This window comes from Helianthus annuus, chromosome 12 (genome assembly GCF_002127325.2).
Source record: "Helianthus annuus cultivar XRQ/B chromosome 12, HanXRQr2.0-SUNRISE, whole genome shotgun sequence".
Classification (NCBI taxonomy): Eukaryota; Viridiplantae; Streptophyta; class Magnoliopsida; order Asterales; family Asteraceae; genus Helianthus; species Helianthus annuus.
In genome coordinates this window covers 39,106,025-39,121,117 of record NC_035444.2, presented here as the reverse complement: position 1 = coordinate 39,121,117, position 15,093 = coordinate 39,106,025, and the positions used below count along the sequence as shown (strand labels likewise).

Below are 15,093 nucleotides of genomic sequence, written 5' to 3'. Positions count from 1 at the left end.
AAACTGTAATGCAAATTCACAACTAATGTAAATGTGAAAAAAATAATGAAATTTACTGTGGTGTTGTATCATTTGCCTCTTGTTTTCACTATCTATGATGATAATTGTTATGTTGTAGCATGTTTAGCGTCTACTTACTCTATGATGATAATTGTTATGTTGTAGCATGTTTAGCGTCTACTTAAAGGAGCTTCGAGCATATCACAATTGCCACCACTATCAAACATAAACTCTCTCTCATACCTTTCTGCCCATGGCTTCTCTTGAATACACAATCATTCTCTCTTCATTTTTCATTCTATTGTCCATTGTAACGTGTATATATAGATCTCAAAAACAAAGTACTATTGTCCCAACAAACTGGCCTGTTCTCGGTATGATACCCGGGATCCTTGCGAATGCCCACCGACTTTATGACTACATAATCGAAGTTGCAATGCAAACCAGCGGTACATTCATGTGGAAAGGCCCTTCTTTTGTTCATATGGACATGCTCTTTACCACAAATCCTTTAGACATCAATCACATTCTTAGCAAAAACTTCAGAAACTATCCCAAAGGTCATGAGTTCCGCAAGATCTTTGATATCCTAGGAGAGGGAATCATCAACTCCGAAGGCGAGCTATGGGAGATCAACCGAAAAGTTACCATGTCTGTACTCAAGCAAGCTGGATTTCAGAATATGTTGAAGACAATCCTCTGGAACAAAGTGGATAAGGGGCTTCTACCCATGCTAGAGTCCATTTGTGGACATGGTGCACCTATCGATTTGCAGGATATATTTCAGAGATTCACATTTGACACCATAATCACAGTGGTATTTGATCATGACCCTGAAAGCTTGTCTATTGATTTTCCTCACATTGCGTGTCAGAAAGCTTTGTTGGATGTTGAAGAAGCTCTCTTGTTTCGGCACCTTACGCCCCCGTGCCTTTGGAAAATGCAAAAGTTTCTTGGAATAGGGAAAGAGAAGAAGTCTAGTGAAGCAAGGATAATTCTTGATCAATTCATATACAAATGCATTGAACAAAAACAAAAGGAGTACAATAGCATGAACCATGAGCACCAAGATGAAAAGTTCATATTAATCACAGCTCTCATGAGAGAAATGGAAGAACAAAGTGGCAATGCTGGCGGTGATCCCACAAAATTTCTAAGAGACATCCTGTTAGATCTGATACTTGCAGGAAAAGATACAATTAGCAGCGCGCTTTCTTGGTTCTTTTATAATCTTACCAAAAACCCAATACTTGAACATAAGATTCTTGAAGAGATTCACAAGCATTTGGATGTAAAAGGGGGAAAGATATGGGATGTCAAAGAGCTAAGTAAACTAGTGTACCTTCATGGAGCTTTATGTGAATCTTTAAGGCTCTTTCCTCCTGTCCCTTTTAATCTTAAAGTTCCACTACAACCAGATAACCTTCCAAGCGGCCACAAAGTTAACCAACACACGCGAATCATTCTACCTTTATATGCCATGGGAAGGATGAAACTGATATGGGGTGACGACTGCATGGAGTTTAGCCCCGAAAGGTGGATTTCTAAAGGAGGAGGGATCAAACATGAGCCATCTTACAAGTTTGTGGCATTTGGTTCTGGTCCGAGAGCTTGTGTGGGCAAGGACATGGCTTTGTCTCAGCTGAAGATCGTGTCAACGGCGATCTTATACCATTACCACATAGACCTAGTGGAAGGTCATTGCGTGGTTCCGACGAATGCTATTATACTACATATGAAGCATGGTCTCAAGGTGAGATTAACTAAAAGAATTGAAGTGAATTGAACTAAAAAGCAAGTTAAACATCTAGTGTAAGTTTATTCTGTTCTATTTTGTGCTTGTGAGCATAATAACGTTTTATAATACGATGCTTATGAAGAACATCGAGATATAATATATAGGAGTGTAAGTGATATATAATTGTTCTTGTAATAGAAATAAATTAAAGTGCAAGTTAATGGGTATGATAAAGTAATGTAAGACGTCAACTAATGAATGGTTTTTATGTATTTACGTAATTTTATATTGCAGATAACACACCATTTATAACACAGGCTATAAGTGAAGTTAAACATCTTAACTATTCTAGTATGACCGAATGTCAACTTATCTTCTTCTTCTTTTTTTTTTGAGTTAATTACACAAATGGGTCTTGTGGTTTATACCTAATTTCGCCTTTAGGTACTAACTTTTTATTTTAACAGATTTAAGCTCTATGGTTTCAATTTTGTAACACCTTTGGGTACTAACACCAAAATTAGTTAATTAATGACTAAAATACCCTTGCATTTTTTTAAGTTTATCAATGTAACACATTTGGGTACTAACACCTAATTTTATTTAAGTTTAAATCAATTTTACAAAATCTATTTTTTTTATTTTCATCTTTTTATTATATCTCTTAATTAATATAAAGTCTATTTATTTTTTTTTTCATATTTTTATTAAATTTCTTATTTAACATAAAATCTACTTGTTACACCAGTATTTTTTTAAATAGATTTTTTAAATAAAATCTACTGGCTATGTAGTTTTATATAAATTAAATTTCTTACTAGTTTTAAATAATGTAAACCTTACTCGTTTTGAATTTTGGATATATATGATTGATAATAATAATAACAAAATATCTTTCATGTAAAAAAAATTAAGCCATTTTTAACTCGTTTTTTGTTCATTTACATTTTACTATTTTAGAAAGATATTTAATTTACATAAAGCCTACTAGTTGCACCGGTAAAATCTACTAGCTATATAGTTTTATGTAAATTAAATATCTATTTTACAAAAAAAAAAAACGAGTTAAAAAAAGGCTGAAATTTGTTTAGTTTTATCTAAAATACCTAGCTATATAGTTTTATCTAAAATACCTAGCTATATAGTCTTATGTAAATTAAATATCTTTCTAAAATAGTAAAATGTAAATGAACAAAAAAACGAGTTAAAAAAAGGCTTAAATTTTTTTTACATGAAAGATATTTATTATTATCAATCATTTCAATACAAAATTGAAAACGAAAATTTAATTTACATAAAAGTATATAGCTAGTAGATTTTATTTAAAAAAAATACTGGTATAACAAGTAGATATTATGTTAAATAAGAAATTTAATAAAAATATGAAAATAAAAAAAATAAATAGAGTTTATGTTAATTAAAAGATATAATAAAATAATGAAAATAAAAAAATAAATAGATTTTGTAAAATTGATTTAAACTTAAATAAAATTAGGTGTTAGTACCCAAATGTGTTACATTGATAAACTTAAAAAAATGCAAGGGTATTTTAGTCATTAAGTAACTAATTTTGGTGTTAGTACCCAAAGGTGTTACAAAATTGAAACCATAGAACCTAAACCTGTTAAAAAAATAAGTTAGTACCCAAAGGCGAAATTATGTATAAACCACAGGACCCATTTATGTAATTAACTCTTTTTTTTTTTTTTTAAATAAAACTTCATTAAAACAAGGCTTCGACCCAAAGGACAAAAGGCCAATACAAAACAAGACTCCCGACCCAAACAAACAAAGGGCAAAATTACAACACATACATAAGATATTTACACCACTCATTCCAACTAATACTTTTACTTGATCTATTTTTAAACCATCCAAAACCTCTCGATTTAATCTCTATCAAAATATCTTGCGGACTTCTCCTGATCTGTTTGAAAACCAACTCGTTTCTACCTTTCCAAATACACCAACACGAGATAATAACCAACCCCCCGGGATATCTTCTTCAATGTTTTTCCACCCTGAATAGAATTATGTATATCCATTAAATCTTTAAATTCGAAAGCGAAAATCGGAGGAATGTTGCACCAATCACTAATAGCCGCCCACACCTGAATAGCCATAGGACATCTGTAAAAAAATGATCTACCGTTTCCTCGTACTCGTCGCAGAAAGGGCACATAACCGTTGATATATCCACGTTCCTTCTTCTCAAATTGACTCTAGTTGCAAGTCTATCCAAGTTATCTCTCTAAGGCATAATATTACATTTGATAGGCACCCATTTGCACCACTCGAAATTTGGAAGATGGCTGCTCCCCTATCCGAAATTAATGCCTTTTTCACAAAATTCACAGAGAAACCATTCTTAGTGTCAACCTTCCATAACTATGAATCCTTATCGTCTGACAATCTTATCAAGTTGATAACGTTTTGACATTCCTGCCATTCCTTAAGCTCTGCATCAGACTCTGGTTGTCTAACCCAATTCCATGAATATCTATCATTCCTTTGTCCCGAACTAATTCTCTCCGAAACCCTACAAGATTTAGACGAATCCAAAACAAACAAATGTGGCCATCTTTCCGCGAAAGGAAGATCACCAACCCAGGTGTCTATCCAAAAACGAATATCAACCCCGTTCCCCACTTTACCCATAATCACCTGATTTATACCTTTCCGGTTTAGTTTCACTTTGGAAATTAATTTCACAATGTTATTCCAACAACCCACATAATTATTGGGAGTGTAACCTCTATATTTTTCAATCTCTATAACTTTAGAGTTGCTATAAATGGTTGTAAGTGGATGAGAGAATAAAAAAGAGAAAAAGTTTTGTAGAGTGGTTGTAAATGGTTGTGAGTGGAGGAGAGAATAAAAAGAGAAAAAGTTACTGTTCACCAGTAAATTTGGAAGATATACTGTTCACCTCTACAATTTTTAATATTTTATTAAAAGTGGTTCTGAATGGAGGAGAAAGAAAAAGTAATAATAAAAGTATAAAAAATATTATTTAGTTGAAAAAAGAGAGAAAAAATGTAATGTTTTTTAATGTAATTACAAAGATGGATAAGAATACTCAATTGTAAATGCTTTAACATGATTAAAACCTTTAAGGGTGGTAGGGGCGCAACTTGGGGAATCCATTGGAGAGTGCATTTGCCGCGTGTTATACCGCTGCCGGCTCCATTTCGATGAAAGGTGACAAGTCACCGATGTAAATTATGGCTGTTGCAAAAATTAACTTTGGAATTGTACCATTGGAAAAATAAAAAATATATTTGTTTTCTTTTATAAAACCCACACATTTCAATCTTCTCACACCACTCTCACTACAATCTTACATTTCTACACACCATTGATAAACAAAACAAAGGTGAAGTCAAGAAAAAAAGGTTCTGCTAGCCGAGGATCGGGTTGAAACCCAAGAGGACACGTGTCGCAAACGAGGCGAGGCGGTTCTAGCGGTCCGAGTGTACTGTTTCAAACCCCATACATATATTCAACAAACTCTTACCCCCAAGCTTCACAACCGACTTTTTACAACACCCAACCCCAACCTATTTTTTTGTCACAATTATTTTCACACCCACACGCTCCAACAATGGTCGCACCCGACATGTACGAATACCCCATGGAAGTGCAAAACTCATTCCACCTGTTTGCATTAGGAGTCCACCAATTCAATCACTAAGAGAGAATACCGAGCGCCCAATTCCAATCTACAATGGCAATGAAGACCAAGATGTAGAGGTTGTCCCCGAAACACAACATTTGGATGAAGAAATTGACGCGACGACAAAGAAGAATATGAGGTGGAAGACGAAGGCGAAGATGTTGGTAAAGCAAGTGAGTTGAAAGAAATTGAGGAAAGGCGGGGCGTCAATCTTGGATGAAAAAACAAAAAGAGGCCTTAGCCAAGGCATGTTTTCATTTTTCTTTAAACCAGCAAATCACCAAAAATCGGATAGTTTTGGAGAAAAGTTCTCGAGCATTACAATGCAACGGTCAGCGGAAGTACACGATCGTTCATTAAGTACGTTCAAAATGGTTCCCTATGTTGAAAAAGATAAATTACTTCAACGACCTGAAAGCGGTATAATTTTTATTTTTTTACTTTATAAAATATTTTCTATAACATACTTTTTGTTTTTATATTTTACTTTATATTTGTTATATATGTAGGATCGTATTCGTGGTAGCGGGTGTGGCAACATCGATGTCATGAGATGGGCTTTAAAAGATTATCAATCAAAATTTCCAATTGGTTTTCATCATGTTGAGGCGTGGGAGATTGTTAATAAACATGACAAATGGGTCCCGGTACTAATGTTGGGTGAAGACAGTGATAGTTCGGGCCAAAAAAGAAAGACAATGGATACAGGTAACTATAATGCGGGTACATCGGGAATTGAGTTCACTAGCGGTATACCCGACATAACCCTATACCCCTCACTAACAAGACCACGAAAGAAAGATAAGAGAGCCGCAACACCATCCGATAGCGAAACTGCTTTGATCGAGAAGCTCTCACAATACAACCTTATGAAAGAAGCAAAACAAGCACGAGCGATAGAGTTGTCGAATATAAAAAAGAAATACGAGGAAGACACCTTAGCGATAGTGGCAGAACAACGCGGGATGCTGAAACAACTTTTGTATGATCGGGATATGGAGACGTTTATTAAGCTACACGACTATGCTTCACCCGAGATGTTGCTGTTATTTCTAGCCTGGAAACGGGAGATCGCGAAAAAATATAACTGGCCACGACCTTTCTAAATTTTTAGTTTTATTTTATGTTTTAATTTTCTTTTTTTTTTTAATTTTATGTAATGTATTTTTTAATTAAATGTAATTTTATTTTGTTTAATATATGTTTTTTTTATTTTTAATGCATAATTTCTAGAAATAAAAAATATAAAAAATGGACTCCTCATGTGTTTGAGCACTCTAGTGATTGAATGCAAAATGAAGAGTGAAGAGGGCAGTTGACATGGCATGAGGTGACTGGCTAGGAGAAGAGTTATCACTACCCATGTGTTTGAGCACCCCTAACACCCTCATTATCATATATAATTCCTTTAGTTTGACCGAAGTCAACTTATCTTTTTTACTAATAAACCAGAACATGATTAAAACGTTTAACCATAAGGCTATACGGTATGGGGATCGGCTTTGGATCGTCCCTTACTGTCGCCGATCCAACCTCCATGCCGCCCCCCTCCGTCTTCATCCCGTCAGCGTCTTCACCGTCGACATACTGACGTTCAGGACGATCTAAATGGTGGGCCCCCTTTTGTTTGTTTGTTTGTGAATGGCATTTGTACTTTAGTGAGGTTTTCCGGCGGTTTACCGGCGACAACCAGAAGGTTTTCTGACGGTTTTGAGAGAGGAAGAGAGAGGAATAAACAGTAGAGAGAGGAAGGTGATGGTCAACCGAAAAAGAAAGAGAGAGAGAGAGAGGATAACTTTATCTATATATATCATAATTTTTTTGCTGTACATTTTTTTATTTTAGGTTATATCATTTTTTAACATTAGTGACAATTATAATAGAATATTTAATTATATTGTTGTACATTTTTTTATTTTAGGTTAATTATAATATAATATTTTTGTTAGTATTTAACATTTTTTGTTAAATGTTAAAAAAAAAGTAGAAGATTAAAAAAAAGTAGATGATTAAAAAAAAACATAAAAGTGTTGGGGAGGACTATGATTAGGACCATCCTCCATACCCTCTAGTTTTGGGGGATTGACCATCCTTGGGAGGACTATGACGTGGCACCAACGTGGCGGATCATCATCCCTTGAAAGACCATGAGGTTAACATTTTACTGAGAAAAAATTACGACTCTTGATAAGCATATCATTTAGTTAAAAAAGGTTATAAAAAACTAATCCGTGTAACAAATTGATTTTTCTTTTATAATAAATGGATATTACCTCCAATTATTTGGTTTATTATTTTAATTAAAGTATTAGCATTATTCTTTATTCATTTATCTCAATCTCAATTAGTTAAGTATCACTGGAAAACAAAAGAAAAATGGTCCACTTCTACACGTGCCAGTACTTTAAACTCGAAAACAAAAGAAAAACGTCCATGTGCCAGTACTTTAAAATTTTGGTATAAATATAACATTTCTTATGTTCTGTCTAGAAAGCTCTTTATTTATTACCTTACACTATGACGTAGGTGAGGATCTACAACCACTCATTGGTTCGTGGTCGAAGATGGGTCTACTTGTTCAGTCGTGGACACTACTTTATATGCCACTCAGTCCATTTCACTGGATTTATAGACATAACATAATACCAAAAACAATTAAGAAACACACACACAAAACACGATAGAATCAAAATGGCCATTCCTTCTATTTTCCTAAACTTCTTGTTCCCACCACCGCCATCGTTGTTCGTGACAACAATGTCGGTGATAGGTATCTCGTCACTTGCAAATGCCGGATTCATGGAAATCAAAGGCAAACACATGCAGTATTCCAAATTCTTGAACGAAGGTGTTGCAAAGAAAGAGAACGGGGCGAAGTTGTCTAGTCGAAACGGGATGCTTCTGGCCTATACACCGGCGTTTGTTGTGGGATTGTCTTCTTTGCTCGCTTTCCCTGATCAGGATCTTAGATTTTTGTTGCTTGCTTCATCTCTCACCGTTCATTTCTTGAAACGGGTACTTGAGGTACAGTCTCTAACATACTTGGTTATTTTTTTTTTTTAACAAAGTAAGGTTAAAGTATGTATCTTTATTTGCATATAAATTCCCTTTTCTCATATGTATTTTTCATAAATGCATATAAGGTTAAAGTATGTATCTTTATTTGCATATAAAATTCCCTTTTTCTCATATATACTTTATTTGCATACAAAGTATGTATCATTATTTACATTTAGTTTTGTCGCCTATTTTACCCTTACTTTTATAGAATTTATTTGATGAATTTACTTTTTTTAACCAAACATAATAATAAAAAGAGTAAATTACGTTTTTAGCCCTTGTGGTTATATCACTTTTATTATATTAGCCCAAAATAAGATTTTTTAACATATGTGCCCCCATGGTCTCTATAACTAACTATTTTGGCCCCTAAATCTAACCAAACCCTAAACTCTGGTTAATAATTCTCACATGATAGGCACATGATGTCTAAAATTGTAATTTCCCCTCCCCCTTTTATGACACATATTAAAAACAAATTAATAATCATTTACACCACATAAACCCCTAAATTCCCATCATCTTCTCGAAAAAAAATCCCAAATCTGTTAGGATCTGCCATTTTGTATGATTAGGAAAATACAGTGGACGCCATTGAGCTTTTCCGATGGGGGAGATGTTGATTATTACAACGACCATCCAATACTTATTAACATCTATCTAGCAACTACTACAATCCAAAAATATGCTACATATATCTTTAGTGGTTATGAAAAATACCAATCAGTGGTTGTGAAAATATAGGCGAAGCCATGGAGTTTTTCCGGTAGCAAGAGTGTGGATTGTTACATCAGCGCATCATTTTCTTGGTGGACATCATCTATGTATATCCTGCACTCTTCGCAGCAGAAACCTTGATCCCCTCTGTGCATATGCATGTATCAATTAGTTTCGTTTCGCATTAGGATTTAAATTTAAATGTACATAACTGATGGATAATTAAGTTATATATAGCTTTATTTATTAAGGGGAAGATTCTTGTGACAGAGATTTGAGAAAGCAAGGTGTAGGTGGATGAGATGGAATTTGATTCCGCTGGAAAATGGGATTGGAATGAGTTTGTGTTTGGTAGTAAGAATTTTAAATCAACAACTTTTGATTCCATTGAAGTTGTCTCCACTTTCAAGTATCTAGCAGATTGAAGCTTGGAGAAGATGATGGGAATTTAGGGGTTTATGTGGTGTAAATGAGTATTAATTTGTTTTTAATATGTATCATAAAAGGGGAAGGGGAAATTACAATTTTAGACATCATGTCCCTGTCATGTGAGAATTAATTAACCAGAGTTTGGGTTTTGGTTAGACTTAGAGGCCAAAATAGTTAGTTATAGAGACCATGGGGGCACATATGTTAAAAATTCTTATTTTGGGCTAATATAGTAAAAGTGATATAACCACAGTGGCCAAAAACGTAATTTACTCTAATAAAAATATATAAGTTTAAGTATCTTGAATAGAATTACACTAAAATCTTAAAACACTTATAAATTTCATATGCAGGTGTTATTTCTTCACAAATATAGCGGTTCAATGGGTATAGAATCTACAATTATCATTACGTTAAGTTATACTGTCTCCACTGCAACAATGATTTATGCTCAATATCTATCACGAGATTTACCCAATCCTCCAATAGATCTCAAATATGTTGGAGTTGGGTTGTTCTTGATCGGCATTGTTGGAAACTTTTACCACCACAACATTCTTGCTAATCTTAGGAAGGAGGGGGACAAAGAATACAAAATTCCTCAAGGAGGGTTATTTGATTTGATCATATGTCCACACTATGTCTTTGAGATTTTCGGTTACGTAGGAATGTCTTGCATTTCACAAACACCTTACGCTTTTGCTTTCACTTTAGGTACAATTTGTTATTTGATGGGGAGGAGTTATGCCACACGAGAATGGTACATATCGAAGTTTGGGGACAAATTCCCTAAGGACGTTAAGGCTTTTATTCCATATGTTTTTTAGATGGACGTATATGAGAATATTAGATTAAATTTGTGTTTTGTGGATACATTTATGTTTCTATGGATCTTTGGCAATTATTATCATACTGTAATACAATGAAGTTAGTTTGTTTTGGGTAGATTAAACCAATTTTTGTTTTGTTTCTTTGTGCCTTTTAATCTAATGAAAATGACTTTTATGCGGTACTTTATTTTAACACTAAATTTTTCATCGAGAGCTAGAGTATACAACAGTCTCACAGTTGGATAGTAGTTACATAGCTAAGACCTCCTTAAGACAATAACTGTTGAATCAACAATAGCTCATTCAATAATAGTTGGAAGTCTCCAGTACCAAGAAAAAATGGGCACTTGGTCTAAAACCAAATACAACTACCTCTGGTAAGAATTCAGATGATCTTATTAATTTAGGTGATGAGTTAAGATAAAAAGATTTGACGGAGAAAGTATCCAAGTTAGAGTCTTTTGTTGATGAGATTAAAGATATCATAAAGGCACTGGTGCAAAACGCTAAGCCTCCCCCAACCTAATGCATAACTTGCAGGAAAGATTTGGTTTCATGCCCAATCTTATCTCCAACTTCAAAAGCAGTCTACAGATGGCGCCCACAACTTACACATGGAAATGATCAGGAACATTATTGAATCAAGATACAATGATACTCAAGGTGATAATTAATTATTTACAAGCATAAATTATTTAATAGATTACAATAGTATATACACACACATGTGCGCTTATATATACATGTAAAAAACGCAAGAAAGTTATACATGTGACCTATATATTCACGCACCCTTGGTGACAAAGGACTTAAAGCCAACCTCCAAAGAATTACATAATAACATGTATACGGCAATCTACACATGACAAGTAACAACTAGGATATCAATGTTAAAAGTTGTCATTTATCAGAACCTTTTTTAAATGCAACGTATACTAGCATCATTTTTTATTATTCCCTTTGACTAAACTAAGTGATCAACATGTGGAACCTAATTTTGGAGATTTCTTGCAAACCTAGCAAGGTTAGCAAGATCCAGGAGCGGACCTAGCATGTTACTAGGGGTAGTCCCCGCTACCCCTTGACGCTTCGGCACTAGTGTAAATTTTGGAAACATTTGATGTTTCGTTGATTTCGTTACCCCTTTTATATGAAATGTTGCCCCTATAAGGATTTTCTAGATCCGCCATTATGGAGGTCTATCATGTAGAGAAGACAAAACATATCAACACATCAACTCAAGATATATGATCAATATATTAAAGTATACAAGGTGTTAATTTGTCCTGAAGGCATAAAGCAGTATAAATTCACAACAGACATGACTAAGATTTTAGTTGATGGTAGTTCTCTTAGTTACTCTCACCTTGAGACCATGCTTCATCTGAAGTACCATTGACTCCGCCGGAAGCACTAGATGACCTTTGACCGGCTCAATATGGTAGTGGTAGATGACCATAGCTGCCACTATCTTTACCTGAGTTAAAGACAAGTCCTTACCTACACAACTTCTTGGTCCAGCATTAAACGCGGGAAACTTATACGATGGTTCATGTTTGATTCCTCCTCCTTTAGTAATCCACCTTTCAGGTTTAAACTCCATGCAATCTTCACCCCATATTGATTTCATCTTTCCCATGGAATAATAAGAGACAATGATTTTGGTAGTTTGATCAACCTGATGGCCACTAGGAAGAATGTCTGGTTTTAATGGAGATTTGTGGTTAAATGGAAGAGGAGGGAAGAGCCTCAAGCATTCACTTAAAGCTCCATGAAGGTAAACCATTTCACCAAGCTCTTTAGCTTTCCATCTCTCATGTAATTTCACGTCGAGATGCGTGTGAATCTCTTCCAAAATCTTATCTTCTACGGTAGAGTTTTGTGCAAGGATATAAAAGAACCAAGAGAGAAGAGTGCTAGTGCTATCTTTTCCTGCAACCATCAAACTAAGTAAGGTGTCTCTTAAAAATTTGGTGGTATCTCCAAAAGAAACACCATTATCTTTGAATTTTCTCATGAAAGCTGTTAATACTAAGAACTTCTCTTGTTGTTCACATTGCATCATGTTGTACTCATTTGATTTTTGGTTTAAGCAGTTGTATATAAAGTGATCAATAGTTTTCCATGCATCACTTATCTTTTTCTCATTCCCCACTCTAAGAACTTGTTGCAATTTCAAAATGCTTGAGGGTGTAACATGCCTATACAAGATAGCTTCTTCAGCATCCGAGAACGCTTTCAGATAAGGGAGGTAAGGAAAATCAAGAGACAAGCTTTTTGGGTCATGATCTAAAAGTAATTTGCATATAGTATCAAAAGTGAACCTTTGGAATATTTCCTGCAAATCCATCTCCTTGCCTTGTCTAGAAATGGATTCAAGTACTGGTAGAAGCCCCTTTTCCACCTTGTTCCATAGTGTTGTTTCCAACAAACTTTGAAATCCAGCATGCTTGAATACACTCATAGTGACCTTGCGGTGGATCTCCCATAACTCACCATCAGAATTGAAGATTCCATCTCCTAATATATCAAAGATCTTACGGAAATTCTCACCTTTGGGATAATTCCAAAAGTTTCTAGTTAGAATGTGGTGGATGTCTAAAGGATTGGAAGTAATGAGCATGTCCATGTTGGTGAACCAAGGACCTTTCCACATGAATGTTCCTCCACTATCGATCAACAATTCTGTGACGTATTCATGGAGTCGATGGACGTTTAAAAGGACCCCTGGTATCATTCCAAGAATTGGCCAATCTGTAGGGATAACAGTTCTTTGCTTTTGTGATTTATATATACATATTAAGAACAACATGGGAATGAAAAACAGAGACAGAATGACTAAAGTCTCAAAAAAACCCATGGGGAAGACATGTGAGAGAGGAAGAGATGTGTATATCCTTTATATAGAAAGAGATTAAAGACAATTATGTTGTGTATTCTAGTTTTGTTTGTTGGTCCTATAATTAGGCATATGGATTCACTTCACACCCATAAGAGTCACTACAATTTAAGAAACAATAATCTTATAGCACACGATGCTAAATAATAACAAAAAATGAATAGATTAAAACAAAAACAACCGCTTAAACTTTAGATGTTCATGAATTTATACTTTCGGCCACTAAACTACAATTGCATCTAAACTTTTTGTCCATACTAATAACTTCTGATAGTTAATTATTTTTCTTAATTCTTCGTTCTCTTTCATTTTATTTTTATTTTCTTCAACGTCCTTTAAATAATAAAAACCTTCTGGTTGATAAATAGCATATAAACTGCACTGAATTGAAATAATCTAAAACATGAAGGAATTAAGTAAGAAAAATTCAAACAAGCATCGTGAAGTAGAAAACAGATTTTAAAGAATTTGTTAACCAAACGCAAAACTAGGAAAGAGTTTCAGTTCGTTGTTTTTAGCTAATTAACTTAATGTGCATTGTCCGGAATAAGTTGGTTCAGATCACATGCATAGCGAAAATCTGTTGAAAAAGACCCTTAAATATCACGGAACTATGATATATTCTATGAATAGTAGTTTGATTTTAGTTTCTTGTTCATCACTGATTTCCGTAAGGGGAACATTTATAGAAAAAGTAGTTTACAATTACATATGCAAAGATATAAATTCTAAATATCAATTTGTAAACAATCCATAGTACTCAAGTCTTTTTGGAAATAACGCAACTAGATTGTATCAAATACAGAAAACCACGGCTTGATTAAAGAACGTAAATCTGGCCCTATGAAACTCGCTCACACCCTCACTAAGAGCATTCACACACTACAAGAAAATGACGCTTTAGAGAGGTGGGGGTGGAACGTTAATCCACCATGATAGATCAATTCAACGCGTGATAAAATAACAATTCCCACCGCCACCATCAATTTATAACGCGTGGAACATGCCAATTTCTTTAACGCGTGAAAAAAATCAACGCGTGATGATTTGATTTTGTGAGAGGAATTGTTGGTTGGGGGGAAATTGTTGGGTGTGGTGGTGAGTGATGACTATTGCCACTAAAAAAGGTTGTGAGTGATGGAAAAATGATTGCTGACATAGCGGAACATGATTGGATGTTTGTGAGTGATGGAATTTCATCACTAGTGACCACCCCCACTCCCCTTAGAACGACCTATAAAGTTTTCCGTATTTCATACTAGGTTATAGGCGAATAATATTTTGTTTTTCTTAAATTCTAATATGAAAAGTTAGAAACCCAAGAAAAAGATGTTTCAACTAGAGACCGCATGTCGTGTCTACAACATTAAATAATTTAAAAAAAAAATTCTTTTTGTGATAATGAAAATTTAGAAAAATATAAATAAAATCAACTTGTAGGGATGACATGTCATCTTTATAATAATGTTTGACTGGTGAATATAATTTTCATTTAAACGGTAAAATTCTGACCACTCAACCAAAGATTTCCCACCACTCTATCAACTTATACAAACGAAAAATTTTCCCTATATGCCAAATTTGTGTAATCTTTTATCCTTGTGTGAGAACTATTATTATTATTATTATTATTATTATTATTATTATTATTATTATTATTATTATTATTATTATTATTATTATTATTATTATTATTATTATTATTATTATTATTATTATTATTATTATTAGTGAAAAACATTAG

General features: G+C 34.1%; 3 protein-coding genes across 3 annotated transcripts; 2 read left to right on the top strand and 1 right to left on the bottom strand.

Moving 5' to 3' along the window:
• Nucleotides 1-222: 222 nt before the first annotated feature.
• LOC110896614 (alkane hydroxylase MAH1) lies at nt 223-1,956 on the top strand. Its single transcript, XM_022143856.2, has one exon. It carries the CDS (start codon nt 254-256, stop codon nt 1,784-1,786), a length of 1,533 nt encoding a protein of 510 aa, XP_021999548.1. The 5' UTR covers nt 223-253; the 3' UTR covers nt 1,787-1,956.
• A 6,076-nt stretch (nt 1,957-8,032) lies between these two features.
• LOC110894701 (very-long-chain enoyl-CoA reductase) lies at nt 8,033-10,565 on the top strand. Its single transcript, XM_022141926.2, has 2 exons — nt 8,033-8,438; nt 9,974-10,565. The coding sequence occupies exons 1-2, from the start codon at nt 8,106-8,108 to the stop codon at nt 10,445-10,447; spliced, it is 807 nt and encodes a 268-aa protein (XP_021997618.1). The 5' UTR covers nt 8,033-8,105; the 3' UTR covers nt 10,448-10,565.
• A 1,218-nt stretch (nt 10,566-11,783) lies between these two features.
• On the bottom strand, nt 11,784-13,310 carry LOC110896613 (alkane hydroxylase MAH1). The gene has a single exon (XM_022143855.2). It carries the CDS (start codon nt 13,308-13,310, stop codon nt 11,784-11,786), a length of 1,527 nt encoding a protein of 508 aa, XP_021999547.1.
• Nucleotides 13,311-15,093: the final 1,783 nt, after the last annotated feature.

What these genes read in the sequence shown, in the direction of transcription:
- LOC110896614 (XM_022143856.2), top strand. Translation starts at nt 254, where the DNA reads ATGGCTTCTCTTGAATACACAATCATTCTCTCTTCATTTTTCATTCTA.
- LOC110894701 (XM_022141926.2), top strand. Translation starts at nt 8,106, where the DNA reads ATGGCCATTCCTTCTATTTTCCTAAACTTCTTGTTCCCACCACCGCCA. An exon ending in TCTTGAAACGGGTACTTGAG is followed by an intron (nt 8,439 to 9,973) that starts GTACAGTCTCTA and finishes TTTCATATGCAG; the next exon opens with GTGTTATTTCTTCACAAATA.
- LOC110896613 (XM_022143855.2), bottom strand. Translation starts at nt 13,310, where the DNA reads ATGGGTTTTTTTGAGACTTTAGTCATTCTGTCTCTGTTTTTCATTCCC.